General features: G+C 53.3%; 1 protein-coding gene across 1 annotated transcript in view; it reads right to left on the minus strand.

Moving 5' to 3' along the window:
- Positions 1 to 27,410, minus strand: part of LOC142469207 (intermembrane lipid transfer protein VPS13C-like) — a 106,004-nt gene that overhangs the window by 20,047 nt on the left and 58,547 nt on the right. The window contains exons 17-29 of the mRNA XM_075576167.1: positions 27,119 to 27,261; positions 26,347 to 26,539; positions 24,747 to 24,861; positions 23,667 to 23,803; positions 22,627 to 22,753; positions 18,073 to 18,190; positions 16,842 to 16,974; positions 16,013 to 16,103; positions 14,913 to 15,073; positions 13,549 to 13,705; positions 11,355 to 11,434; positions 10,472 to 10,531; positions 9,313 to 9,463 (exon numbers count right to left, since the gene is read on the minus strand). Of these exons, the coding sequence (XP_075432282.1) occupies positions 9,313 to 9,463; positions 10,472 to 10,531; positions 11,355 to 11,434; positions 13,549 to 13,705; positions 14,913 to 15,073; positions 16,013 to 16,103; positions 16,842 to 16,974; positions 18,073 to 18,190; positions 22,627 to 22,753; positions 23,667 to 23,803; positions 24,747 to 24,861; positions 26,347 to 26,539; positions 27,119 to 27,261 (1,666 nt within the window). The remainder of the gene's footprint in view (positions 1 to 9,312; positions 9,464 to 10,471; positions 10,532 to 11,354; positions 11,435 to 13,548; positions 13,706 to 14,912; positions 15,074 to 16,012; positions 16,104 to 16,841; positions 16,975 to 18,072; positions 18,191 to 22,626; positions 22,754 to 23,666; positions 23,804 to 24,746; positions 24,862 to 26,346; positions 26,540 to 27,118; positions 27,262 to 27,410) is intronic.

Raw genomic sequence — 27,410 nt, forward strand, 5'->3', positions numbered from 1 at the left:
ATTACAGCGCTGCCGTCTATTACAGCGCTGCCGCCTATTACAGCGCTGCCGTCTATTACAGCCCTGCCGCCTATTACAGCGCTGCCGCCTATTACAGCGCTGCCGCCTATTACAGCGCTGCCGTCTATTACAGCGCTGCCGCCTATTACAGCGCTGCCGCCTATTACAGCGCTGCCGCCTATTACAGCGCTGCCGTCTATTACAGCGCTGCCGCCTATTACAGCCCTGCCGCCTATTACAGCGCTGCCGCCTATTACAGCCCTGCCGCCTATTACAGCCCTGCCGCCTATTACAGCTCTGCCGCCTATTACAGCGCCGCCGCCTATTACAGCGCTGCCGTCTATTACAGCGCTGCCGTCTATTACAGCCCTGCCGCCTATTACAGCCCTGCCGCCTATTACAGCCCTGCCGCCTATTACAGCGCTGCCGCCTATTACAGCCCTGCCGCCTATTACAGCCCTGCCGCCTATTACAGCGCTGCCGTCTATTACAGCGCTGCCGCCTATTACAGCGCTGCCGCCTATTACAGCGCTGCCGCCTATTACAGCGCTGCCTTCTATTACAGCCCTGCCGTCTATTACAGCGCTGCCGCCTATTACTGCCGCCTATTACAGCGCTGCCGTCTATCACAGCGCTGCCGTCTATCACAGCGCTGCCGTCTATCACAGCGCTGCCGTCTATCACAGCGCCGCCGTCTATCACAGCGCCGCCGCCTATTACAGCGCCGCCGCCTATTACAGCGCCGCCGCCTATTACAGCGCCGCCGCCTATTACAGCCCTGACGCCTATTACAGCCCTGCCGCCTATTACAGCCCTGCCGCCTATTACAGCGCTGCCGTCTATTACAGCGCTGCCGCCTATTACAGCGCTGCCGCCTATTACAGCGCTGCCGCCTATTACAGCGCTGCCGCCTATTACAGCGCTGCCGCCTATTACAGCGCTGCCGTCTATTACAGCCCTGCCGCCTATTACAGCGCCTGCCGCCTATTACAGCGCTGCCGCCTATTACAGCGCTGCCGTCTATTACAGCGCTGCCGTCTATTACAGCCCTGACGTCTATTACAGCCCTGCCGCCTATTACAGCGCTGCCGCCTATTACAGCGCTGCCGTCTATTACAGCCCTGCCGCCTATTACAGCGCTGCCGTCTATTACAGCCCTGCCGCCTATTACAGCGCTGCCGCCTATTACAGCGCTGCCGCCTATTACAGCGCTGCCGTCTATTACAGCGCTGCCGTCTATTACAGCGCTGCCGTCTATTACAGCCCTGCCGCCTATTACAGCGCTGCCGTCTATTACAGCGCTGCCGCCTATTACAGCGCTGCCGTCTATTACAGCCCTGCCGCCTATTACAGCGCTGCCGTCTATTACAGCCCTGCCGCCTATTACAGCGCTGCCGTCTATTACAGCGCTGCCGCCTATTACAGCGCTGCCGCCTATTACAGCGCTGCCGTCTATTACAGCCCTGCCGCCTATTACAGCGCTGCCGTCTATTACAGCGCTGCCGCCTATTACAGCGCTGCCGCCTATTACAGCGCTGCCGTCTATTACAGCCCTGCCGCCTATTACAGCGCTGCCGTCTATTACAGCGCTGCCGCCTATTACAGCGCTGCCGCCTATTACAGCCCTGCCGCCTATTACAGCGCTGCCGCCTATTACAGCGCTGCCGCCTATTACAGCGCTGCCTTCTATTACAGCGCTGCCCTCTATTACAGCCCTGCCGCCTATTACAGCGCTGCCGTCTATTACAGCGCTGCCGTCTATTACAGCGCTGCCGTCTATTACAGCGCTGCCGCCTATTACAGCGCTGCCCTCTATTACAGCGCTGCCCTCTATTACAGCGCTGCCCTCTATTACAGCGCTGCCGCCTATTACAGCGCTGTTGCCTATTACAGCGCTGCCGCCTATTACAGCGCTGCCGTCTATTACAGCGCTGCCGCCTATTACAGCGCTGCCGCCTATTACAGCGCTGCCGCCTATTACAGCGCTGCCGCCTATTACAGCCCTGCCGTCTATTACAGCGCTGCCGTCTATTACAGCGCTGCCGCCTATTACAGCGCTGCCGCCTATTACAGCGCTGCCGCCTATTACAGCGCTGCCGCCTATTACAGCCCTGCCGCCTATTACAGCGCTGCCGTCTATTACAGCGCTGCCGCCTATTACAGCGCTGCCGCCTATTACAGCGCTGCCGCCTATTACAGCGCTGCCGCCTATTACAGCGCTGCCGCCTATTACAGCGCTGCCGTCTATTACAGCGCTGCCGCCTATTACAGCGCTGCCGCCTATTACAGCGCTGCCGTCTATTACAGCGCTGCCGCCTATTACAGCGCTGCCGCCTATTACAGCGCTGCCGCCTATTACAGCCCTGCCGCCTATTACAGCGCCGCCGCCTATTACAGCGCCGCCGCCTATTACAGCGCCGCCGCCTATTACAGCGCTGCCGCCTATTACAGCGCTGCCGTCTATTACAGCGCTGCCGTCTATTACAGCGCTGCCGTCTATTACAGCCCTGACGTCTATTACAGCCCTGCCGCCTATTACAGCGCTGCCGCCTATTACAGCGCTGCCGTCTATTACAGCGCTGCCGCCTATTACAGCGCTGCCGTCTATTACAGCCCTGCCGCCTATTACAGCGCTGCCGTCTATTACAGCCCTGCCGCCTATTACAGCGCTGCCGCCTATTACAGCGCTGCCGCCTATTACAGCCCTGCCGCCTATTACAGCGCCGCCGCCTATTACAGCGCTGCCGCCTATTACAGCCCTGCCGCCTATTACAGCGCCGCCGCCTATTACAGCCCTGCCGCCTATTACAGCGCCGCCGCCTATTGCAGCGCTGCCGCCTATTACAGCGCTGCCGTCTATTACAGCGCTGCCGTCTATTACAGCGCTGCCGTCTATTACAGCCCTGCCCTCTATTACAGCCCTGCCGTCTATTACAGCGCTGCCGCCTATTACAGCGCTGCCGTCTATTACAGCCCTGCCGCCTATTACAGCGCTGCCGTCTATTACAGCGCTGCCGCCTATTACAGCGCTGCCGCCTATTACAGCGCTGCCGTCTATTACAGCCCTGCCGCCTATTACAGCGCTGCCGTCTATTACAGCGCTGCCGCCTATTACAGCGCTGCCGCCTATTACAGCGCTGCCGTCTATTACAGCCCTGCCGCCTATTACAGCGCTGCCGTCTATTACAGCGCTGCCGCCTATTACAGCGCTGCCGCCTATTACAGCCCTGCCGCCTATTACAGCGCTGCCGCCTATTACAGCGCTGCCTTCTATTACAGCGCTGCCCTCTATTACAGCCCTGCCGCCTATTACAGCGCTGCCGTCTATTACAGCGCTGCCGTCTATTACAGCGCTGCCGTCTATTACAGCGCTGCCGCCTATTACAGCGCTGCCCTCTATTACAGCGCTGCCCTCTATTACAGCGCTGCCCTCTATTACAGCGCTGCCGCCTATTACAGCGCTGTTGCCTATTACAGCGCTGCCGCCTATTACAGCGCTGCCGTCTATTACAGCGCTGCCGCCTATTACAGCGCTGCCGCCTATTACAGCGCTGCCGCCTATTACAGCGCTGCCGCCTATTACAGCCCTGCCGTCTATTACAGCGCTGCCGTCTATTACAGCGCTGCCGCCTATTACAGCGCTGCCGCCTATTACAGCGCTGCCGCCTATTACAGCGCTGCCGCCTATTACAGCGCTGCCGTCTATTACAGCTCTGCCGCCTATTACAGCGCTGCCGTCTATTACAGCGCTGCCGCCTATTACAGCGCTGCCGCCTATTACAGCGCTGCCGCCTATTACAGCCCTGCCGTCTATTACAGCGCTGCCGCCTATTACAGCGCTGCCGCCTATTACAGCGCTGCCGTCTATTACAGCGCTGCCGCCTATTACAGCCCTGCCGTCTATTACAGCGCTGCCGCCTATTACAGCGCTGCCGCCTATTACAGCGCTGCCGTCTATTACAGCGCTGCCGCCTATTACTGCCGCCTATTACAGCGCTGCCGTCTATTACAGCGCTGCCGCCTATTACTGCCGCCTATTACAGCGCTGCCGTCTATTACAGCCCTGCCGCCTATTACAGCGCTGCCGCCTATTACAGCGCTGCCGTCTATTACAGCGCTGCCGCCTATTACAGCGCTGCCGTCTATTACAGCCCTGCCGCCTATTACAGCGCTGCCGCCTATTACAGCGCTGCCGCCTATTACAGCGCTGCCGTCTATTACAGCGCTGCCGCCTATTACAGCGCTGCCGCCTATTACAGCGCTGCCGCCTATTACAGCGCTGCCGTCTATTACAGCGCTGCCGCCTATTACAGCGCTGCCGTCTATTACAGCGCTGCCGTCTATTACAGCGCTGCCGCCTATTACAGCGCTGCCGTCTATTACAGCGCTGCCGCCTATTACAGCGCTGCCGTCTATTACAGCGCTGCCGTCTATTACAGCGCTGCCGCCTATTACAGCCCTGCCGCCTATTACAGCGCTGCCGCCTATTACAGCCCTGCCGCCTATTACAGCCCTGCCGCCTATTACAGCTCTGCCGCCTATTACAGCGCCGCCGCCTATTACAGCGCTGCCGTCTATTACAGCGCTGCCGTCTATTACAGCCCTGCCGCCTATTACAGCCCTGCCGCCTATTACAGCGCTGCCGCCTATTACAGCCCTGCCGCCTATTACAGCCCTGCCGCCTATTACAGCGCTGCCGTCTATTACAGCGCTGCCGTCTATTACAGCGCTGCCGCCTATTACAGCGCTGCCGCCTATTACAGCGCTGCCGCCTATTACAGCGCTGCCGCCTATTACAGCGCTGCCGCCTATTACAGCGCTGCCGCCTATTACAGCGCTGCCGTCTATTACAGCGCTGCCTTCTATTACAGCCCTGCCGTCTATTACAGCGCTGCCGCCTATTACTGCCGTCTATCACAGCGCTGCCGTCTATCACAGCGCTGCCGTCTATCACAGCGCTGCCGTCTATCACAGCGCTGCCGTCTATCACAGCGCTGCCGTCTATCACAGCGCTGCCGTCTATCACAGCGCTGCCGTCTATCACAGCGCCGCCGCCTATTACAGCGCCGCCGCCTATTACAGCGCCGCCGCCTATTACAGCGCCGCCGCCTATTACAGCCCTGACGCCTATTACAGCCCTGCCGCCTATTACAGCCCTGCCGCCTATTACAGCGCTGCCGTCTATTACAGCGCTGCCGCCTATTACAGCGCTGCCGCCTATTACAGCGCTGCCGCCTATTACAGCGCTGCCGCCTATTACAGCGCTGCCGCCTATTACAGCGCTGCCGCCTATTACAGCGCTGCCGTCTATTACAGCGCTGCCGCCTATTACAGCGCTGCCGCCTATTACAGCTCTGCCGCCTATTACAGCGCTGTCGCCTATTACAGCGCTGCCGTCTATTACAGCGCTGCCGTCTATTACAGCGCTGCCGCCTATTACAGCGCTGCCGCCTCTTACAGCGCCGCCGTCTATTACAGCGCTGCCGCCTATTACAGCGCTGCCGCCTATTACAGCGCTGCCGCCTCTTACAGCGCCGCCGCCTATTACAGCGCTGCCGCCTATTACAGCGCTGCCGTCTATTACAGCTCTGCCGTCTATTACAGCTCTGCCGCCTATTACAGCGCTGCCGCCTATTACAGCGCTGCCGCCTATTACAGCGCTGCCGTCTATTACAGCGCTGCCGCCTATTACAGCGCTGCCGCCTATTACAGCGCTGCCGCCTATCACAGCCCTGCCGTCTATCACAGCCCTGCCGTCTATCACAGCTCTGCCGTCTATCACAGCGCTGCCGCCTATCACAGCGCTGCCGCCTATCACAGCGCTGCCGCCTATCACAGCGCTGCCGCCTATTACAGCGCTGCCGTCTATTACAGCGCTGCCGCCTATTACAGCGCTGCCGCCTATTACAGCGCTGCCGCCTATTACAGCGCTGCCGTCTATTACAGCGCTGCCGTCTATTACAGCGCTGCCGTCTATTACAGCGCTGCCGTCTATTACAGCGCTGCCGCCTATTACTGCCGCCTATTACAGCGCTGCCGCCTATTACAGCGCTGCCGCCTATTACAGCGCTGCCGCCTATTACAGCGCTGCCGTCTATTACAGCTCTGCCGCCTATTACAGCGCTGCCGCCTATTACAGCGCTGCCGCCTATTACAGCGCTGCCGCCTATTACAGCCCTGCCGTCTATTACAGCGCTGCCGCCTATTACAGCGCTGCCGCCTATTACAGCCCTGCCGTCTATTACAGCCCTGCCGCCTATTACAGCCCTGCCGTCTATTACAGCGCTGCCGCCTATTACAGCGCTGCCGCCTATTACAGCCCTGCCGCCTATTACAGCGCTGCCGCCTATTACAGCGCTGCCGTCTATTACAGCGCTGCCGTCTATTACAGCCCTGCCGTCTATTACAGCGCTGCCGCCTATCACAGCGCTGCCGTCTATCACAGCTCTGCCGCCTATTACAGCGCTGCCGCCTATTACAGCGCTGCCGTCTATTACAGCTCTGCCGCCTATTGCAGCGCTGCCGTCTATTACAGCGCTGCCGCCTATTACAGCGCTGCCGTCTATTACAGCTCTGCCGCCTATTGCAGCGCTGCCGCCTATTACAGCGCTGCCGCCTATTACAGCGCTGCCGTCTATTACAGCGCTGCCGTCTATTACAGCGCTGCCGTCTATTACAGCGCTGCCGTCTATTACAGCCCTGCCGTCTATTACAGCGCTGCCGTCTATTACAGCGCTGCCGTCTATTACAGCGCTGCCGTCTATTACAGCCCTGCCGCCTATTACAGCGCTGCCGCCTATTACAGCGCTGCCGCCTATTACAGCGCTGCCGCCTATTACAGCTCTGCCGCCTATTACAGCGCTGCCGTCTATTACAGCTCTGCCGCCTATTACAGCGCTGCCGCCTATTACAGCTCTGCCGCCTATTACAGCTCTGCCGCCTATTACAGCGCTGCCGCCTATTACAGCGCTGCCGCCTATTACAGCGCTGCCGTCTATTACAGCTCTGCCGCCTATTACAGCGCTGCCGCCTATTACAGCGCTGCCGCCTATTACAGCGCTGCCGCCTATTACAGCGCTGCCGCCTATTACAGCTCTGCCGCCTATTACAGCGCTGCCGTCTATTACAGCGCTGCCGTCTATTACAGCGCTGCCGTCTATTACAGCGCTGCCGTCTATTACAGCGCTGCCGCCTATTACAGCGCTGCCGTCTATTACAGCTCTGCCGTCTATTACAGCCCTGCCGCCTATTACAGCCCTGCCGCCTATTACAGCCCTGCCGCCTATTACAGCGCTGCCGCCTATTACAGCGCTGCCGCCTATTACAGCCCTGCCGCCTATTACAGCGCTGCCGCCTATTACAGCCCTGCCGCCTATTACAGCCCTGCCGCCTATTACAGCGCCGCCGCCTATTACAGCGCCGCCGCCTATTACAGCGCCGCCGCCTATTACAGCGCCGCCGCCTATTACAGCGCCGCCGTCTATTACAGCGCCGCCGTCTATTACAGCGCCGCCGTCTATTACAGCGCCGCCGCCTATTACAGCCCTGCCGCCTATTACAGCCCTGCCGCCTATTACAGCGCTGCCGCCTATTACAGCGCTGCCGCCTATTACAGCGCTGCCGCCTATTACAGCGCTGCCGTCTATTACAGCGCTGCCGCCTATTACAGCGCTGCCGCCTATTACAGCCCTGCCGTCTATTACAGCCCTGCCGTCTATTACAGCCCTGCCGTCTATTACAGCGCTGCCGTCTATTACAGCGCTGCCGCCTATTACAGCGCTGCCGTCTATTACAGCGCTGCCGCCTATTACAGCGCTGCCGCCTATTACAGCGCTGCCGCCTATTACAGCGCTGCCGTCTATTACAGCCCTGCCGCCTATTACAGCCCTGCCGCCTATTACAGCCCTGCCGCCTATTACAGCCCTGCCGCCTATTACAGCCCTGCCGCCTATTACAGCCCTGCCGCCTATTACAGCCCTGCCGCCTATTACAGCCCTGCCGCCTATTACAGCCCTGCCGCCTATTACAGCGCTGCCGTCTATTACAGCCCTGCCGCCTATTACAGCCCTGCCGTCTATTACAGCCCTGCCGTCTATTACAGCCCTGCCGCCTATTACAGCGCTGCCGCCTATTACAGCCCTGCCGCCTATTACAGCCCTGCCGCCTATTACAGCCCTGCCGTCTATTACAGCGCCGCCGCCTATTACAGCGCCGCCGCCTATTACAGCGCCGCCGCCTATTACAGCGCCGCCGCCTATTACAGCGCCGCCGCCTATTACAGCCCTGCCGTCTATCACAGCCCTGCCGCCTATCACAGCCCTGCCGCCTATCACAGCGCTGCCGTCTATCACAGCGCTGCCGTCTATCACAGCGCTGCCGCCTATCACAGCGCTGCCGCCTATTACAGCGCTGCCGTCTATTACAGCGCTGCCGCCTATTACAGCGCTGCCGCCTATTACAGCGCTGCCGTCTATTACAGCGCTGCCGTCTATTACAGCGCTGCCGCCTATTACAGCGCTGCCGCCTATTACAGCGCTGCCGTCTATTACAGCGCTGCCGTCTATCACAGCCCTGCCGTCTATTACAGCGCTGCCGTCTATTACAGCCCTGCCGTCTATTACAGCGCTGCCGTCTATCACAGCCCTGCCGTCTATTACAGCGCTGCCGTCTATTACAGCGCTGCCGTCTATTACAGCGCTGCCGTCTATTACAGCTCTGCCGTCTATTACAGCGCTGCCGTCTATTACAGCCCTGCCGCCTATTACAGCGCTGCCGTCTATTACAGCGCTGCCGCCTATTACAGCGCTGCCGTCTATTACAGCGCTGCCGCCTATTACAGCCCTGCCGCCTATTACAGCGCTGCCGCCTATTACAGCGCTGCCGTCTATCAAAGCCCTGCCGTCTATCAAAGCCCTGCCGTCTATCACAGCGCTGCCGCCTATTACTGCCGTCTATTACAGCGCTGCCGTCTATCACAGCCCTGCCGTCTATTACAGCGCTGCCGTCTATCACAGCCCTGCCGTCTATTACAGCGCTGCCGCCTATTACAGCCCTGCCGTCTATCACAGCCCTGCCGTCTATCACAGCGCTGCCGCCTATTACAGCGCTGCCTTCTATCACAGCGCTGCCGTCTATCACAGCTCTGCCGCCTATTACAGCCCTGCCGCCTATTACAGCCCTGCCGCCTATTACAGCGCTGCCGTCTATTACAGCCCTGCCGCCTATTACAGCCCTGCCGCCTATTACAGCGCTGCCGCCTATTACAGCCCCGTCTGGCTTCTACAATAAGCCAATATTTGCCTTGGACTTTACCTTTCTTCACCAGGGTCTCTTTGTTCTGCTGCTTTTGTGCTCTGGCTGGCCCTGCCTTATCGGGAAGGCTTGGGACGGCTTCTGTTAGGAAGCTGATAGCGGAGAGCAAAGCTTGTGAGTGTAGCAGGAGGTCCACCGATGAAAAGGCCACCTGTGGGAAACCAAGAGGCATCGATGCTCGTCCTGCTGCGGTTATCGCGCCGCTGTGTAACTTGGGGCGAGGCACTTGGAAAATGGATGAGTACACTGATGGTCGCAAGGCAGCCTCGCGCTCTGCGAAACGGTGTAGGGGCAGCCTCAGAGAAGGATTTAGGAGTGCTTGTCAAAAGCAGGCTTAGCAATAGTGCCCAATGTCAGGCAGTAGCAGCAAAGGCAAAGACGATCTTATCTTGCATTAAACGGGCAATGGATGGAAGGGAAGTAAACATAATTATACCCCTTTACAAAGCATTAGTAAGACCACAGCTTGAATAGGGAGTACAAATTTGGGCACCACTCCTTAGAAAATACATTATGGAACTTGAAAAAGTGCGGAAAAGAGCCACTAAATTAATAAAGGGGGTGGACAAACTAACTTATGAGGAGAGGCTAGCTAAATTAGATTAGTTAACATTGGAAAAGGCATCTAAGAGGGGATATGATAACTATATACAAATATATTCGGGGACAATACAAGGAGCTTTCAAAAGAACTATTCATCCCACGGGCAGTACAAAGGGCTCGGGCCATCCCTTAAGGTTGGAGGAAAGGAAATTTCACCAGCAACAAAGGAAAGGGATCTTTACCGTAAGGGCAGTTAAAATGTGGAATTCATTACCCATGGAGACTGTGATGGCAGATACAATAGATTTGTTCAAAAAAAGGGTTGGACATCTTTTTAGATGGGAAAGGTATACAGGGATATACCAAATAAGTTTACATGGGAAGGATGTTGATCCAGGGATTAATCCGATTGCCAATTCCTGGAGCCGGGAAGGAATTTATTTGTCCCCTTATGAGATATCATTGGATGGTGTGACTCAGGTTTTTTTTGTTTGCCTTCCTCTGGATCAATAAGGAAGTATAGATATAGGATAAAGTATCTGTCGTCTAAATTTAGCATAGGATGAACTTGATGGACGTCTGTCTTTTTTCAACCTCATCTCCTACGTAACTATACCTTTAGTGTCTGTTCTGTGTTCTCAAACGTCGTTTGAAAATGTGGCCCGTTTTTATCAGCCTAGAAGGGGAAGAAAAAAAGGAAATGAAATATTTGCCCAAGAGCAAAAGCAAATAGGATGAACCCACGAGCCGTGAATGCAGCATATATAAATATCACCCCATCCCAACGCTTCAGCATCACTGAAGGAGAAAGCAGTGTGTGCGTGTGATGGAGAAACACTGAGTGCTTGTTGAAACGATCAAGCGAAGGTATCAAAAGAAGGAACACCAACTAATCCAGGGGTGCTCAACTCCAGCTTCAGCACAGGTGGCTCAATCAGTGGCTCAGTCTTCGAGCCACCTGTGCTGAAGCAGGGATATCCTAAAAATCTGACCTGTTGGTGGCCTTTGAGAACTGGAGTTTGTCAATCCTGCCCTACTATGAAGAGTTAGGCCGAGTCCCGTGTGGCCACAGCTGCACGTGCGTCAGAGCAGCTGGCGGCGCGCGCACAGGTAAAACCCGCCATCTGCGGTCTAGGGGTAGCGATGGGATGCACAGCCATGACGGGGTTGGGGGCAGCCATGATGGACAGGGGGGTCGCGGCCATGATGAGGGGGGGGGGGGTTGCAGCCATGACGGTCTACCTTATCTCCACAACCATCGGTTGCTAATCAACCATGTGACCGCGTCGCTGCAGGGAAAGACAAACTCCTGGTCTTCCCTTCCAGCGGTCGCGTCATCGCGCTTTGCGCACCCAAGCGGCGGTTGGGACCTGCGCCATAGAGGGCAGTGCTCTGGTGTGTGGTGCGCACGCCAAAGCACGAGGTGCCGCGGCCCCCCAGGCCTCAGTTGGGCATTGTCCCTGTTGGCAGAGGTTTGTTACCAGTAACTTGGCTCTTACCTTGACATACTCCACCTTTAGCAGGTCCTGCCCGTGTTCATCCGAAGAGCTTATTAAATGCAGGGGCTGCGGTCCGGGACCTGAAACGGTTTAAGCGCGATGTTACACGTGCACAGAAACGTAGAAAGCCGCCGCGTCCCGTCTCATTGCTCGGCCACCTGTGGGACATCAGATAGTGCCAGAGCCAGCAGGTCCTGTTTGTTTGACATTCCTGTTTATAGGCTTTCTGCAGTTCTGCATTCAGTTACCGCTGCCAAACTGTTGAACCGACCTCTTACAAAGCCGCTCCCGGGATTCGAGTAGAACTTCCCGAATTTGACGTGTTTTTTGCTACTTTTACGGTATTGGCGAATGTCCAAAATTTGCCACAAATGCCCGTGAAAATGTTGCCCATCTCAGGTCATCTGCACAGAACGGTCGCCGTCCCAAGGAACTCGGGTCAAAGCTGTGCTAGTTGGGAGCCTTTACCTGGGACCCAGGCGCTGAAGGACGCCATCGTTCCTCCCCAGCAGCCTGCTTGCTATGTTAGCCGAGTGTTACTCACGTCAGGGTGGGCCTCACGCACGGTGAAGTCTCACTCGTATAAACGCACGTCCATAGCAAGTGCGACAGCGCGAGTGACGGCGCGCACGTTGCACACAAAAGCCTGGAAGGCGATGCGCACGGCCATGGAGCGCGCGTGCGACCTATTTTTCGCGGTTTTCCGTGTCTCCCGACGGCCTGGTCACGTGAGCGGCTCAGCCTATGATGGTGAACCGCGCACGTGACGTCATTCATTCCAGCTCCGGGGACCCCCTGCGTCCGGAGATACAGACCTCTCCGAAGGGGGTGCTGGTAGCGCTCTGCTTCTCGAAGCTTCCATGTCTCAGGGACAATAGGAAGCAGCATCTGATGACGTCACGGCTTCCTATTGGCTCGCAGGGCGTGAAAAGCCGCCATTATATGAACCCTGCTAGCGGAGCGGCTGCTGGCGCCCCCTACGGAGGTATCTCCAGAAGCAGGGGGCCCCGGAGCTGACATTTTTTTGCCAATAACCACCAGATATCACACTTTTGGCGCTTGATTTGTAGACGATCTAGAATCAGGCCAAATGTTGCTAGAACGGCTCCAAATGCATAAAAAACTTTAAGAAGTGCTACTGCGTTTCACTATGGTGAAAACAGAGGCAATCCAAAAGGTACTCCAAAAAAATAAAAATGTATATATGTATATATATATATATATATATATATATATATATATAAAAAAATATTCTGTTTCAAAACATGTCACCTTTGATTACCTTTATTGAAAACCAATTAGCTAAGCTGCCAATCGATTCGTTCTCCCGTGATCGATCAGCAGAGATCCTGCTTCCCAGGGTTCACTAAATGGCCGCCTTTCAGTTTCAATCAATCCTTCAGGCCAGTGTAACTGCGCAGCTACAATGTATCCTGATATTACGAAGGTAACATTAGCTATTGTTGCAGTGTGCAGCTCAAACTGCTGGGAACATTGGTAACATCCCAAACAGGAAAGTGTTACAAAGATCTTGCACTGCTGGGGAGGTGGCTAGAGACTGCTATAGAAATCAAAAGATGCGCAGTGTATTAAAACTCATTAAAAATGGCATTACGAGTTGAATTTTAAAATACAAAAAAGGTAGTAAGTTTTATCTAATATAGAACTGATTTATTAAAAAAAAAACATAGGATATTACACGGATTGCTTAAAGCCACACGTCTAGATAGACAGGGGTGCTCAACGCCTGTCCTCAAGAACCCCAAACTGGCCAGGGTTTCAAGACATCCCTGCTTCAGCACAGGTGGCTGAATCAATGGCTCAGTCGATACTGAGCCACCTGCGCTGAAGCAGGGACTGGTTGAGCCACCTGCGCTGAAGCAGGGACTGGTTGAGCCACCTGCGCTGAAGCAGGGACATCCTGAAAACCTGACTTGTTGGGGGGCGGGGGCTGGAGTTGAGCATCCCTGGCTTACACTGCAGCAGAGAAGCAGTTACAAGGTGAAGTGCTTTGTCAGTGGGGTTCAGCTCTCCGCTGGCTGGAATGGGGTGTTTAATGAATAGACACATAGTAAGGAACTGCCCGATTACCTCTTCCAGCCGGGATGTAACTAACCCGTCAGGAATCCAGGTCTCACGCCCGCGCTCAGCAGCTGTAACCCACAGCACCTACCGCCATAAAGGTGAACGTTACCTTGCAGATCGTAATAGCCCAGGTTGACCTTCTTCAGGTACGACACCGCTGTTAAATCGTACGTCTTCACACTGGCTTCAGTCCCCAGCTGCTGTATGCTGAACACCAGGACCGTCTCCTCCCGCTGCGCCTGCTGCCTGGTGAACGCCAGCGTCACCTACCAAACACAGGGTCTTATTCACCGAGCCGTGCAACGCCAGAAGACGTCTACCGTGCTGGAAGACACAGCTTGATGGCCCCACGAAGAGCCATATGTACTATGCGCCACTACTCCATAGGACACCTCAGCGCCGTGTCACTTAAATGGTACTGTATGTAAGCTGCCATGTTCCCCGAGCCGCGCCGGAATGGCGTCTCCTGGAGCCGCGCTGCTTGGTAAGCTCGGCCCATAAGGTGTTTTACAATCCAGTAGGTCAGTGCGACATATTCCTTTACGCAACCACACGCTTGTGACGTCCGATAAATGCTACACAACAAGCTCTGACACTACTACAATCTTAAGAGACTTGTGTGCTTGGAAGATAGTGTGTTAGAACGTGCGCGTGTGTGCTTGGAAGATAGTGTTAGAGCGCATGTGTGTGCTTGGAAGATTGTGTGTTAGAACGCGCGTGTGCTTGGAAGATTGTGTGTTAGAACGCGCGTGTGCTTGGAAGATTGTGTGTTAGAACGCGCGTGTGCTTGGAAGATTGTGTGTTAGAACAAGCGTGTGCTTGGAAGATAATGTGTTAGAACGCACGCGTGTGTGTGCTTGGAAGATAGTATGCTAGAACGCGCGTGTGTTTGAAAGATAGTGTGTTAGAACACGCGTGTGCTTGGAAGATAGTGTTAGAGCGCATGTGTGTGCTTGGAAGATAGTGTTAGAGCGCATGTGTGTGCTTGGAAGATAGTGTTAGAGCGCATGTGTGTGCTTGGAAGATAGTGTTAGAGCGCATGTGTGTGCTTGGAAGATAGTGTTAGAGCGCATGTGTGTGCTTGGAAGATAATGTTAGAGCGCATGTGTGTGCTTGTTTGATAGTGTGTTAGAGCGCGTGTGTGTGCTTGGAAGGTAGTGTTCTAGAGCACTTGTGTGTGCTTGGAAGATAGTGTGTTAGAACGCGTGTGTGCGCTTGCACAATAGTGTGTTAGAACATTTGTGTTCTCAACAAAAATCGATTCCACAACATTAGCAAAAGACGTTACATTCCTGAATATGCATCAGTCATGCATTAATTAAAAAGTGTGTTTTGCCCCTGCTACTATTTGTTCTGGGGTCGCAGAAGCAGGTGACCCGTTTGGGGCCCCGTTAGCACGTGGCACGCCACACACTGCTTCCGATATGAGGCACAAAAAGGTGAATGCAAAACATTTTCTTGTGATGAACTTGCCTCTTTCACTTCAAATTTGAGGTGAAGATCGGTCAGCTCCTCCCCGCCGGCGTCGGCTGGAGTTCCCGGTTCTGCTCGGACTGAAGCGGCTTTGCGGATCGCTTGAGACTTGACAACTTGCGAAGGGTCATCTCTCGAGTCAAAATATTCTTCGTTGGAGTCTGGATGAGGGGAGCGGTAAATAAACGTTTAGGAGTCAAAATCGGAGAGTGGGTCAGTGATGACCTGCCTTAGACCTCTCATCTATGAAATAATGTCCTCTGGCCCATCCAATGGGTCCCCCCATTTACTGGGTCTAGAAGAGGGGATCAAGATTACAAATAAAAAAAACACTCTCCTCGTCTCATCCTTTCATATCATTATCCTCGTAACCCTTGGAGTGTCGAGGAGACCTGTCCCAGATTGCCACTTGGAGTTCTTGGTGCTAGCGATGTTCAAACGACAAACACCACAAACACCACAAACACAACAAACACCACAAACACAACAAACACTTATTAAGCGTCACCTTGTTCCACCCAACCCTTCAAAATACCAAAACATATCCCCCAAACAATGCTTTGCTGTATGGCTTTACATCAAAAGGGTGGCCAGACTCCCGTCCTCCAGGACCACCAACACGTCAGGTTTTCAGGATATCCCTGCTTCAGCCCAGGTAGTGCAGTCATTGGCTGGGCCACTGATTGAGCGACATGTGCTGAAGCAGGGATATCCTTAAAACCCAACCTGTTGGTGGCCCTTGAGGACTGGAGTTGGCCGCCCTGGCATTCTTCTCAAAGCTCGGGCGCCCACACCTGCCAGCTTGTTTCTCAGATCTGTTCGCCGCCTGACCTCTGTAACTGCGGCCGCTCGGGCAGGGCGAGTTTCACATTTGTCTTGAAAACTTTTAACAAACTCTAAAACAACTTTTTTTGAATGGATCCCAATATTTACACACAATACGATCATACTGTGCACCCACTGCACAGACTACATCACAATACAGTGACGACGCACAGTTCCCTGAACTATCCCATCCATGCAGGTCAGCCTACACTGTCCTAACAGTGATCGGATTATCCCCTCTCAATGCATCAGCGCGGCTTCCAACGCGTTCTCACCAGATTCCTCGTCCTCCAAAAGCAGGGACTTCTCGATCTCGCGTTTAAGGAGCTTTTCCGGTCTTCTGGCCAGGATGGGAATGGCAGGAATCTAAATGAGGACATTGCTGAGTGTTGGGTAATATACACACATTTCCCATGGATAACGGCGTACACAAGCCATGGGTACAATGCAACCCATTCTTGGGGTAATATCTGCTTGAGCGTGTCAATGTTCCAAACTGACAAACGGGATTCATTTGATAATAAGTCATTTATTGCAAAGTATGATCATACTCATTCAAAAATCTATAAGACTCTCTGCCAGGGAGTGTCCAAGCAGACTCTTTTATACATTTTCAGTTCCTTTGTTTAAAATGTGTTACTAGGCAGATTATACTAACCACTCCATTCTTAAACCAATCCTATTACAGCTCATTAAACCTGGTTCGAACTGGCCTCAAAACAGCTATGAATAGGTGCCTGGTACACACTATCACTAGGAATGTGGGCGTTACTTTAGTCACAGTCGTAAATCTACTTCGAAGCGAAACCTCCCATCTACACACCACACACACACATTCCTCCACACAAAATGGATACTAAAAAGATAACAGACTTTACAAAATGGAAACTGAACATCGCTTTCAATCCTTCTCCAGAGAACACCCCCCACCCACCCCCCCAGTCCATTTCAGTAATATATCAACAGTATCTTCATTTCAGCAATATTATTTCGTCAATCGTAATTGTACTCACAGCTACAAAATAACAGCGATCCACCCCTCTGCACCATGAAATGCCCTTTCCATGTTGGGCCAACGAAATCTCTGCCGTTTGACAGACTCACCTTTTTCTCCTTGGTAGCTGGCGTGCTTGCCTTCTCAGGAAAGGGAATGCTATCAACCAATTCGAACACGCCCTGGATTTTCTGGTCCGAGATTTTCACGTGTAATAGAGGCAACTCCCCTGACACCTTGAACCTAAAACAGGAAGAGGGGCGGCTGAGCAGTGAGAGCCTTGGACACACGGCACAGAGATGCTTGCGGAACACCAGCTCCAGGAGAGAGACAACTGTTTGTCTATACCAGGAGTGGCCAACATCCAGTCCCCAAGGGCCACTTACAGGTCAGATTTGAAGGTTATCCCTGCTTCAGGTGGCTTAATCAGTGGCTCAGTCCGACTGAAGCAGGATATCCTTATAACCTGACCTGTAGGTGGTCTTTGAGAACTGGAGTTGGCCACCCATGGTCTATCCCAGATCAAGCGCATACCACATGTAGCCAACATTAACGGACAAGCTGCCATTGTTCTGAATCAGCCATGTGCAGGAAAAGGGTCGGGTTAGTGTGCTACTTCGCCCGCGGGAGCACGCCGGCAGGTGCAATAACGTCAACTACACCTGCATGTGATATATGCCACGCACGTACTGTACCTGGCGGGTACACAGAAGCACTAAAGTGAAATGTGCACTGCAACAACATTACAAATCAGCCATAAAAAGCCACACCGTGCTGGGAGACATGATCGCGGCCGCGGGGTCACGGCCAACCCACCGCGACGTGAACACAAGTGGAGGGGTCCCCACTTCTATTCCGATCACGTAATCTCCCCATGGAACACAAGCATTAAACGCATGGCGTCTCTAGAATGTGTTAAAGAGCCCGTGGCATGTCGGCCCCCGTACGTTACAGGGGACACCTAGGGGATAAGGGACGAGTCGGACAAGACCCTCACGCTTTTATAATGCATTTGCATTTGAAGTTGGAGTACTTGAACAACTATATGATCCTTTGGGTAACCTCCGCAGCATAAACAGCATGACCATTACAGCATTTGCTGGGGCACCACACTGGTAAGATTATAAACCATCATTTCTATATTGATTATTAGGGGCTTATTCTATATCCGCCGATGCGATCAGACCTTTTTCGGGGCGAAATACCCGGTCGATTTCAATGGGGAATCTTGTCTGAAAACGGCTTGATAGGCGGACATAGAAAAAGCGCCTTCAAATAATCTCGCGCCGTGAGAAGGCTGCGCCCACATTAGTGACCGGTGCGTGGCGGTGACCCCCGTACCTGGCCATCCTGCTGTCTTTCTCCACCATGGCTTTGCACAACTGAACTTCGATATCCATTGGCTGCAAGATGTGGAGTGACGATGAACTCTGGCACCGTGCCTTTTTCCAATCTTCCCCTATACGAGGGAACAAACAGGAAATCGGCACCCCCCATGAAGCCATTCCAAACCCGAAAACGTACAACGTGTCCCCCTCCGGCAGCAAAGGGGTTAAGATTTAAAAAGCTGTGCTGCAGAAACCCGGTGTTCCCAAAAACACAGGACGAATGGTTACTATGTGTATTAAAAGGAGCCATCCATGCCGTCTATCCCCCCCCACCCCCCCGTAGGATTGAAGCAGGGGGTCTCCGGAGCTGGACACCATTTATTTCAACTCTGGGGACTCCGTTTCTCGAGATACCGGACCCCGTAGGCTGTGGTGGATTTCCCATCAGGCCTGGGCCGCCAATATTTTGGGGCGGCAAAAATATCCGTCACACACACACAGATGCCGCGCTCTGGGGCCTGATGGGAAGGCACTTACCTGTGGCAGCCGCCTCCTTGCTGCCGCCCTCCTCCTAAACCGCAGCGTCAAATGACGCCAGGAACATCACCATCGTGACATCACACAGCGACTCGTTGCCATGGCAACGCGACGATGACACTGTGGCAATGCGGCGCAGTGTGACGCCATGTTGGTGACGTCCGCAGCATCATTTGACGCTGCGATTTGGAAGGAGAAGGCAGCATGGGGGCGGCTACCACAGGTAAGGGCCAAGAGGTGGTGGATCTTCAAATCTGCCGCTGTCCATAGGGGTGCCGGTATCTCGTGGCGTTTAAAGCCCCCGGTCACGTGGGCCAATAGGAAGCCCCACCGGGTGTCACAGCTTCCTATTGGCCTCAGGAGCGTTGAAACTCCCCCATGGGAACTCTGGTAGCCGAGCGGCTCCCGGCACCCTACTGAGGTCGGTATCTCCAGCAGCAGGGGGTCCTCGGAGCTGAAATGAATGGGGTTCAGCGCCGGAGACCCGCTGCTTCAATGATAAATACACACACACACACACACACACAGTGTTCGACAAACCTATACATCTGCACGCCCCGGGCGAGTGGATTTAACACCGTGGCGAGCTCCTATTGGCCCAAGCAGCACACGTGTTTTTTTTTCCCGCTCGCGCTGGATGAAAAAAAAAAAAAAGCCGGAGGCGGGTTCATGTTGCTGCAGGAGCTTACCCCGCCTCCTGCTCCTGAGCAGTGCCCTCCTTCCTCCCCCGCCTCTCTGAGCACGTCCCTCCTCCCCCGCCTCTGAGCAGTGCCCTCCCTCCTCCCCGCCTCTCTGAGCACGTCCCTCCTCCCCCGCCTCTCTGAGCAGTGCCCTCCCTCCTCCCCGCCTCTCTGAGCACGTCCCTCCTCCCCCGCCTCTCTGAGCAGTGCCCTCCCTCCTCCCCGCCTCTCTGAGCACGTCCCTCCTCCCCCGCCTCTCTGAGCAGTGCCCTCCCTCCTCCCCGCCTCTCTGAGCACGTCCCTCCTCCCCCGCCTCTCTGAGCAGTGCCCTCCCTCCTCCCCCGCCTCTGAGCAGTGCCCTCCCTCCTCCCCGCCTCTCTGAGCACGTCCCTCCTCCCCCGCCTCTGAGCAGTGCCCTCCCTCCTCCCCGCCTCTCTGAGCACGTCCCTCCTCCCCCGCCTCTCTGAGCAGTGCCCTCCCTCCTCCCCCGCCTCTGAGCAGTGCCCTCCCTCCTCCCCCGCCTCTCTGAGCAGTGCCCTCCCTCCTCCCCCGCCTCTGAGCAGTGCCCTCCCTCCTCCCCCGCCTCTGAGCAGTGCCCTCCCTCCTCCCCGCCTCTCTGAGCACGTCCCTCCTCCCCCGCCTCTGAGCAGTGCCCTCCCTCCTCCCCGCCTCTCTGAGCACGTCCCTCCTCCCCCGCCTCTCTGAGCAGTGCCCTCCCTCCTCCCCCGCCTCTGAGCAGTGCCCTCCCTCCTCCCCCGCCTCTCTGAGCAGTGCCCTCCCTCCTCCCCCGCCTCTGAGCAGTGCCCTCCCTCCTCCCCCGCCTCTCTGAGCAGTGCCGTCCCTCCTCCCCGCCTCTCTGAGCAGTGCCGTCCCTCCTCCCCGCCTCTCTGAGCAGTGCCCTCCCTCCTCCCCCGCCTCTGAGCAGTGCCCTCCCTCCTCCCCCGCCTCTCTGAGCAGTGCCGTCCCTCCTCCCCGCCTCTCTGAGCAGTGCCGTCCCTCCTCCCCCGCCTCTCTGAGCAGTGCCCTCCCTCCTCCCCCGCCTCTCTGAGCAGTGCCCTCCCTCCTCCCCCGCCTCTGAGCAGTGCCGTCCCTCCTCCCCGCCTCTCTGAGCAGTGCCGTCCCTCCTCCCCCGCGTCTCTGAGCAGTGCCCTCCCTCCTCCCCCGCCTCTCTGAGCAGTGCCCTCCCTCCTCCCCCACCTCTCTGAGCACGTTTCTCCTCCCCGTAGCAGCCAGAGAGTGCCTCCGCAGGCCCCCGCATATCCCCAATGCCCCCGCATGCCTCCCAATGCCCCCTGCTTACCCCCAATGGTCGCCGCATACCCGCAATTGCCGCCGCAGGCCCCTGCATACCCCCATTGGCCGCCGAATGCCCATGCAGGCCCCCTCAAACCTCCGATGTCTCCTGCAAGCTCCCGATGACTCCAACATACCTCCGATGGTGAGTGGGTCTCCCGGCGCCGTTTCTGGTAGTGTGTGTGTGAGAGTGTGTGTGAGAGAGTGTGTGTGAGAGAGTGTGTGTGAGAGAGTGTGTGTGAGAGAGTGTGTGAGAGAGAGTGTGAGAGAGAGTGTGAGAGAGAGTGTGAGAGAGAGTGTGTGTGAGAGTGTGTGTGTGAGAGAGTGTGTGAGAGAGTGTGTGTGAGGGAGTGTGTGAGAGAGAGTGTGTGAGAGTGTGCGTGTGAGGGAGTGCGTGAGAGAGAGTGTGTGAGAGTGTGCGTGTGAGAGTGTGCGTGTGAGAGTGTGCGTGTGAGAGTGTGCGTGTGAGAGTGTGCGTGTGAGAGTGTGCGTGTGAGAGTGTGCGTGTGAGAGTGTGCGTGTGAGAGTGTGCGTGTGAGAGTGTGTGTGAGTGTGCGTGTGAGAGTGTGTGTGAGAGTGTGCGTGTGAGAGTGTGCGTGTGAGAGTGTGCGTGTGAGAGTGTGCGTGTGAGAGTGTGCGTGTGAGAGTGTGTGTGAGAGTGTGTGTGTGAGAGTGTGTGTGAGAGTGTGTGTGTGAGAGAGAGTGTGTGAGAGAGAGTGTGTGAGAGAGAGTGTGTGAGAGAGAGTGTGTGAGAGAGAGTGTGTGAGAGAGAGTGTGTGAGAGAGAGTGTGTGAGAGAGAGTAGGATGACTGACTTGGTGTGTGTCGCTCTGTGTGTGTGTGTGTCGCTCTCTGTGTGTGTGTGTGCGTGTGTCGCTCTCTGTGTGTGTGTGCGTGTGTGTCGCTCTGTGTGTGTGTGTGTTTGTCGCTCTCTGTGTGTGTGCGTGTGTGTCGCTCTGTGTGTGTGTGTGTGTGTTTGTCGCTCTCTCTGTGTGTGTGTGTGTGTGTGTGTCACGCTCTGTCTCTCACCCACGCTCTGTCTCTCACCCACGCTCTGTCTCTCACCCACGCTCTGTCTCTCACCCACGCTCTGTCTCTCACCCACGCTCTGTCTCTCACCCACGCTCTGTCTCTCACCCACGCTCTGTCTCTCACCCACGCTCTGTCTCTCACCCACGCTCTGTCTCTCACCCACGCTCTGTCTCTCACCCACGCTCTGTCTCTCACCCACGCTCTGTCTCTCACCCACGCTCTGTCTCTCACCCACGCTCTGTCTCTCACCCACGCTCTGTCTCTCACCCACGCTCTGTCTCTCACCCACGCTCTGTCTCTCACCCACGCTCTGTCTCTCACTCTGGACCTGGATATCTTACTTACCCTGTATATCTTAACTGCCCTATACCCACATCGAAATAACCTATACTGCTTACTTCCAGATCTGACTCAAGCTTCACACAGGAGACATCGGAATCCCCCCTAACCCAGATGACAGGTAAGAAACACCTCACCTCCAATGTATAACATTGCGGGAATGAGGTACCTGGACTGCGGATCAGGTAAGATCCCACATACACACACACACGTAACAAGGACTAATTGTAGTATAATGTAATACAATAAATAAACTTATGTCAAAAACGAATGTTGTTCTTACTACGAATTTATTCAATTAATTTTATTTGATTTTTTTAAAGCGGGGCAGGGTTGGGGGCGGGACTAGGGCAGGGTTGGGGGCGGGACTAGGGCAGGGTTAGGGGCGGGGCTAGGGCAGGGTTGGGGGCGGGACTAGGGCATGGTTGGGGGCGGGACTAGGTGGCAAGTAGATTTTTGGGTGATTTGTCTACCACTGTGTGTGTGTGTGTGTGTGTGATATATATATATATATATAATATATATAAATATAATATATATATATATATATATACTGTATATATGTATAATTGCTGCTTTAAGCTGCCCATACTCGGTCTCTCTCTGTCTACACGTAGATGGAGAGAACTTCATCTCTCAAGTTCCCCAAGGTTAGGATTAACATTGCAGGAGCATTATAATAAATACCTGCTCTTCCAAAAAGCAACTGCACGTTTTTGATTTTGACGTCAAACTTGTCGTAGGCCTTATCCATGAGCTCCTCGAGGGACGAGACGCTGGCGGATGTGTGAGCGCCCTGATCTATGCTGTTGAGCTGGGAATCGGAGAAAGGTTGTTCAGAGCGCGGCTATTGCTCCGATTGGACTTAGCAACAACAACAGGGGAAATGGCACCTCCGAGGTGCTACCGATCGCCACAGCGCAAGCCGCAATCCCCTCCGGCAGCCGACAGATGCAGCCAGACTGTCCCAGCTGTTGTGGGAATGCGACTGCCAGCATCAGGAATGAACACAGCGGGAAGTCCAACCCGGGAGTCGGGACCCGCCCCCCACACAGGTCGCCGCGGTTATTACGTTCTCCGACGCACTTCACTTTCCTTGCCACGGCTCAGCGGACAGCGAGTCTGGCTACATGTGCATAGGAGTTTGTCCCGCTATTTATGACGCCTTTTTATTTTAAAGAAGGTTTTCTTGTTCTGATTCTATCTAGTATCTGACGTTACCATGGTAACCTTTAGACTGCGCGGAGATCTCCATTTTAAGCTCCCAGGCACTTAATATTTCAAATGCTGATATCTTCTGAACGGAGCAACAGAAAGCAGAGATATCCTGAAAACCTGACTTGTTCATGGCCCTTGAGGCCTGGAGTTGGCCACCACCTGCCCTAGAGGCATTTTAATGCTGTGTGCTACTGCCCCACTCAAGCTTCCAGTCACCCCCGTTTCACACGGGAACCTTGGCTTGATGGACATACTACTCCGACTCCAAATTGGAAGATCTCACGTTCTAAATTGAGTCCCAGATTAAGGAGTTTAACCCTTTGGTGCTGCAGGGGCCAGCAATCCATATGCGTCACCCTGGCAATGACAGGGATTCAATGCCATGTTAGTCTTCCCCCCGATAAGAGGCTCCACACCAAGGTCATCTCTGAGATTTACCCTCCGGGCCTCCGGGAGGAACCCGCTCCCTGCGAAACCATTAACATTACCAAGAACAGAAACGAGGCTACCTGAAAGCTACCAAAATCCAACACAATGAGGTCCGTCTTCTCGTGATAGAAACCAGTCTTGGGCAGCAGCAGGTACGAGGGCTGGAAGTGGATCCTCAAGTCAAGAACTTTCCGGGTTTCAATTATGTGTGAAAGGCCTTAAAAAAATAAAAAATAATAAAAAAAATTAAGAGAACAATTCTTGTTTTGGGTGGGGGCCCAGAACAGAATTTGTACAAAAAGGTCACCTCATCGAGATCACGCAGAATAAGCCCTTTCATGGCCCTCTGAAGAGGAACAGAGAAACACATCTCCGCCAGTGAAATCTGTTAGTCATTTTTACGAAAGAAGCAATATACAGTAACGCAAAACGGCAATAAATAAATTGCCAGAAACGTCTCTGAACGCTATTAAAGAAGCGATTTCCCTTGTGTAATACAACATTGACAGATTATATACAATATTACTATATATCCCAGTGGTTTCCAACCTTTTTTGGGTTAAGAAACCCTAAATGAAATTCTGAGGAACACCCAACCATCTCCAATAGTAACTATGTGACCCGATGCTTTGTAAGGTACCCCACAACCCTCTCTAATAGCACGCCTGAGATCAGATGCATTGTAAGGAACCCCAACCCTCTCTAATGGCGCGTCTGAGATCAGATGCATTGTAAGGAACCCCACAACCCTCTCTCGTATGTAAGGCTTGTGTCATCATTTATGATGTGTTTATTGGCTCCGCACAGATTAGGGGAAGGCAACTCCAGCCCTCAAGGGCCACCAACAGGTCAGGCTTTCAGAATATACCTGCTTCAGCACAGGTGGCTCAATCAGACTGATTCAGCCTCTTGTGCTGAAGCTGGGATATCATTAAAACCTGACCTGTTGGTGGCCCTTGAGGACTGGACTTGGCCAACAGCTGAGCCACTGATTGAGTCACCTGTGCTGCAGCAGCGATATCCTGAAAACCTGACCTGTTTGTGGCTCTTGAGGACTGGAGTCCCTCATCCGTACCCCAATGCAACTCTCAAGTTGCATTTACTCAGAAAGAACATCTCGGGTTTGGCCATCGAGGTGGGACCATGGACTTCCTGCCTACCTGTAGCAGTCCTCTCTTTGATCTCCTCCAACTTCATCAGCGTGGCGGAAGTTAACTGCTCTAAATCCATTCCTTTGTGTGTCTGGAAGAATGCCACTAATGCGTTGATGGTGATCTGTGAGGGTTGAGAAACAGAAGACAGGTGACGCCATCTCTAACACACCGGCGAACCAAGTTCAACTACAAACAACAGGTTAAAGCAGCCGTCCAAGCGGTGCTTTTTATTTCCCCTTTAATATGTGCATCAAAACAATCCACACATAAATATGATAAATAATTAGCTAAGTTGTCGATTGATCCGTTCTCCTGTGATCGATCAGCGAAGATTTGGCTTGGGGGTTCAATAAATGTCTGTCAGTGCAGCAGAAGAGGACCAAAGATGCAAAGTGCTGTGGGGAAGACCATGTGACCAGGCAGTCACTATTACAATTGGTGCACTGCTAGAGAGGGCAGGGCTCAAAAAGGGGTGTGCCAGAGCCTGTTTCAGAAGAGGAAGGGGATGTGACTTTGTAAATGGTCTGTAACTGTTATATATGCCTATAATATATATTATCTTTAACTGTGCATACAATGTCTTGTATATACCTGTAATGTACTGTATAACCCATTTCACTCATTGTAACAATGTTTTTGTAACCATGAATGTCATAACTCTATGCCCAGGACGTACTTCAAAATGAAAGGCAACTCTCAATGTATTACTTCCTGGTAAAACATTTTATAAATAAATAAATGGTTGCTAGGAACAAAAAATGCTTATTATATTAGATAAAAAATTTCATTCAGAGTTTGTTTTTTGTTTTTTTTAAATGCTACAAGTATTTTCTCATAGTAAAGAACAGATTTATTAAAGCTGCAGTTCAGTCAATATCCTGCATGTGTGTTTTTTTTAATAAATCAGTTCTGTAGTAAGAAAAAATACTTTTAGCATTTTCTGTTTTTAAAAAAACAACTTTGAAAGACCAATTTTCTTGTATTCTATTTTAAAAAGCATTTGCTAAGGCGCTGCCCCTTCATGTCCTGTCACAAGCTCTGGCACACCCCTTTGTCAGCCCTGCCCTCCCTCTAGCACATGTCAGTGCAGGAGTGCTCATGAATATTCATGAGCTTCCACTGAGAGACTGAAGCAGAAGAAAAACATATCCCTTCACTAATTATGTCACCAAATGTTGCCGATCAATACATGGAGAACGAATTGACCTGCAGCTATACAGTTCTTTAGGTAATTAGAGATTGCACACATAAAACTATTGAAGTAAAAAAATTAATTAAAAAAATAAAAAAAAGACTGAACTGCAGCTTTAAACAAATAAAATACATGTAGGATATTGCTTTGGGGCGGGGCCAGCGGTTGCTATGGGGCGGGGGCAGCGGTTGCTATGGGGCGGGGCCATCGGTTGCTATGGGGCGGGCCAGCGGTTGCTATGGGGCGGGGTCAGCGGTGGGCCTATACATTTTTTTATCAGGAACGCCCAGCAATTCTTGTTCACTCCACGGATTAGTCCCGTTTGTTCCCACAAGGGATAGCCCAGTTAACGCTCGATCAACAGAGATGATGGATACTCGGCGTTGTGGGAGGAGGACGTGTATACAGACTTACTGCATCATAGATTATCTCCACCGGCTGGGACTGCAATATCAGGACCTGGTCAGCGGTGCTGTTCTCTGGATTGGTCTCAAACTGGATTTCGAGGAGGGACGACTCGCTGTTTGCAATGGAGGCTACGAGAGACGGCACGATATTTTGCTGCTTTAGGCCCTTGACGTACCAGTGCTTCAGCTTGGCTTCTATCCTAGAATGGAAACACGCAAATGCTCAATGTAAAACCACCCCAAGGGAGCCTTGTTCGGCAAGCGGGCAACATCAGCAGCATCCAGATGTTTGAGCCTCCTTAACTGACCATCTCTGACGCCAGGGCGGCCAACTGCAGTCATCAAGCGCCACCAACAGGTCAGGTTTCAGGATATTCCTGCTTCAGCACAGGTAGCTCAATCAGTGGCTCAGTCAAAGATAGGGATATCCAGAAACGCTTTCCAATTGGTGGGCCTTGAGGACTGGAGTTGGCCAACGATTGAGCCACCTGTGTTGAAGCAGGGATATCCGTAATACCTGGCCTGTTGGTGGCCACTCCTGTTTCTGCAGAGTAATATTACAATTCTGGTTCCTATGCCACGGGGAACATTTTAGTTCTTTTATTTATAGCTCTTAAAGATGTATTCTGCGTTAACATTTGACGTAAAAATACGAATTCCAAACAAATGGCTAAAAATGGGTAGCGAAAAAATAGTCTATACTACACGGACAGAAAACTCGTCAGCAACGTCCATTTTAAAAACCCGGCCAGAGAAAGAGGCTGAAAGGTGGCACTAACTTGAGTGCCTGCGCTCCAGGTCTCTGGGAGACTTTCGTGCTCAGGTCAATGATCTGCACGCTCAAGGTTTCCAGGGTGTGGACATCTTCTCGGATGGTGACGGAGGTGCTGAGCAGCGTGAAGGCCAAAACATGAGCTACGTACTAGGGAAGAAGCAGATGGCTCAGCGATGGGAAGATATATAGATATATATATAGATATATATATATATATATATATATATATATATATATATATATATTATACATATACACACACACACAGTTAAGTTATGGTGGGTAAAAAAAAGTGT

Source organism: Ascaphus truei, chromosome 18, assembly GCF_040206685.1.
Source record: "Ascaphus truei isolate aAscTru1 chromosome 18, aAscTru1.hap1, whole genome shotgun sequence".
Classification (NCBI taxonomy): Eukaryota; Metazoa; Chordata; class Amphibia; order Anura; family Ascaphidae; genus Ascaphus; species Ascaphus truei.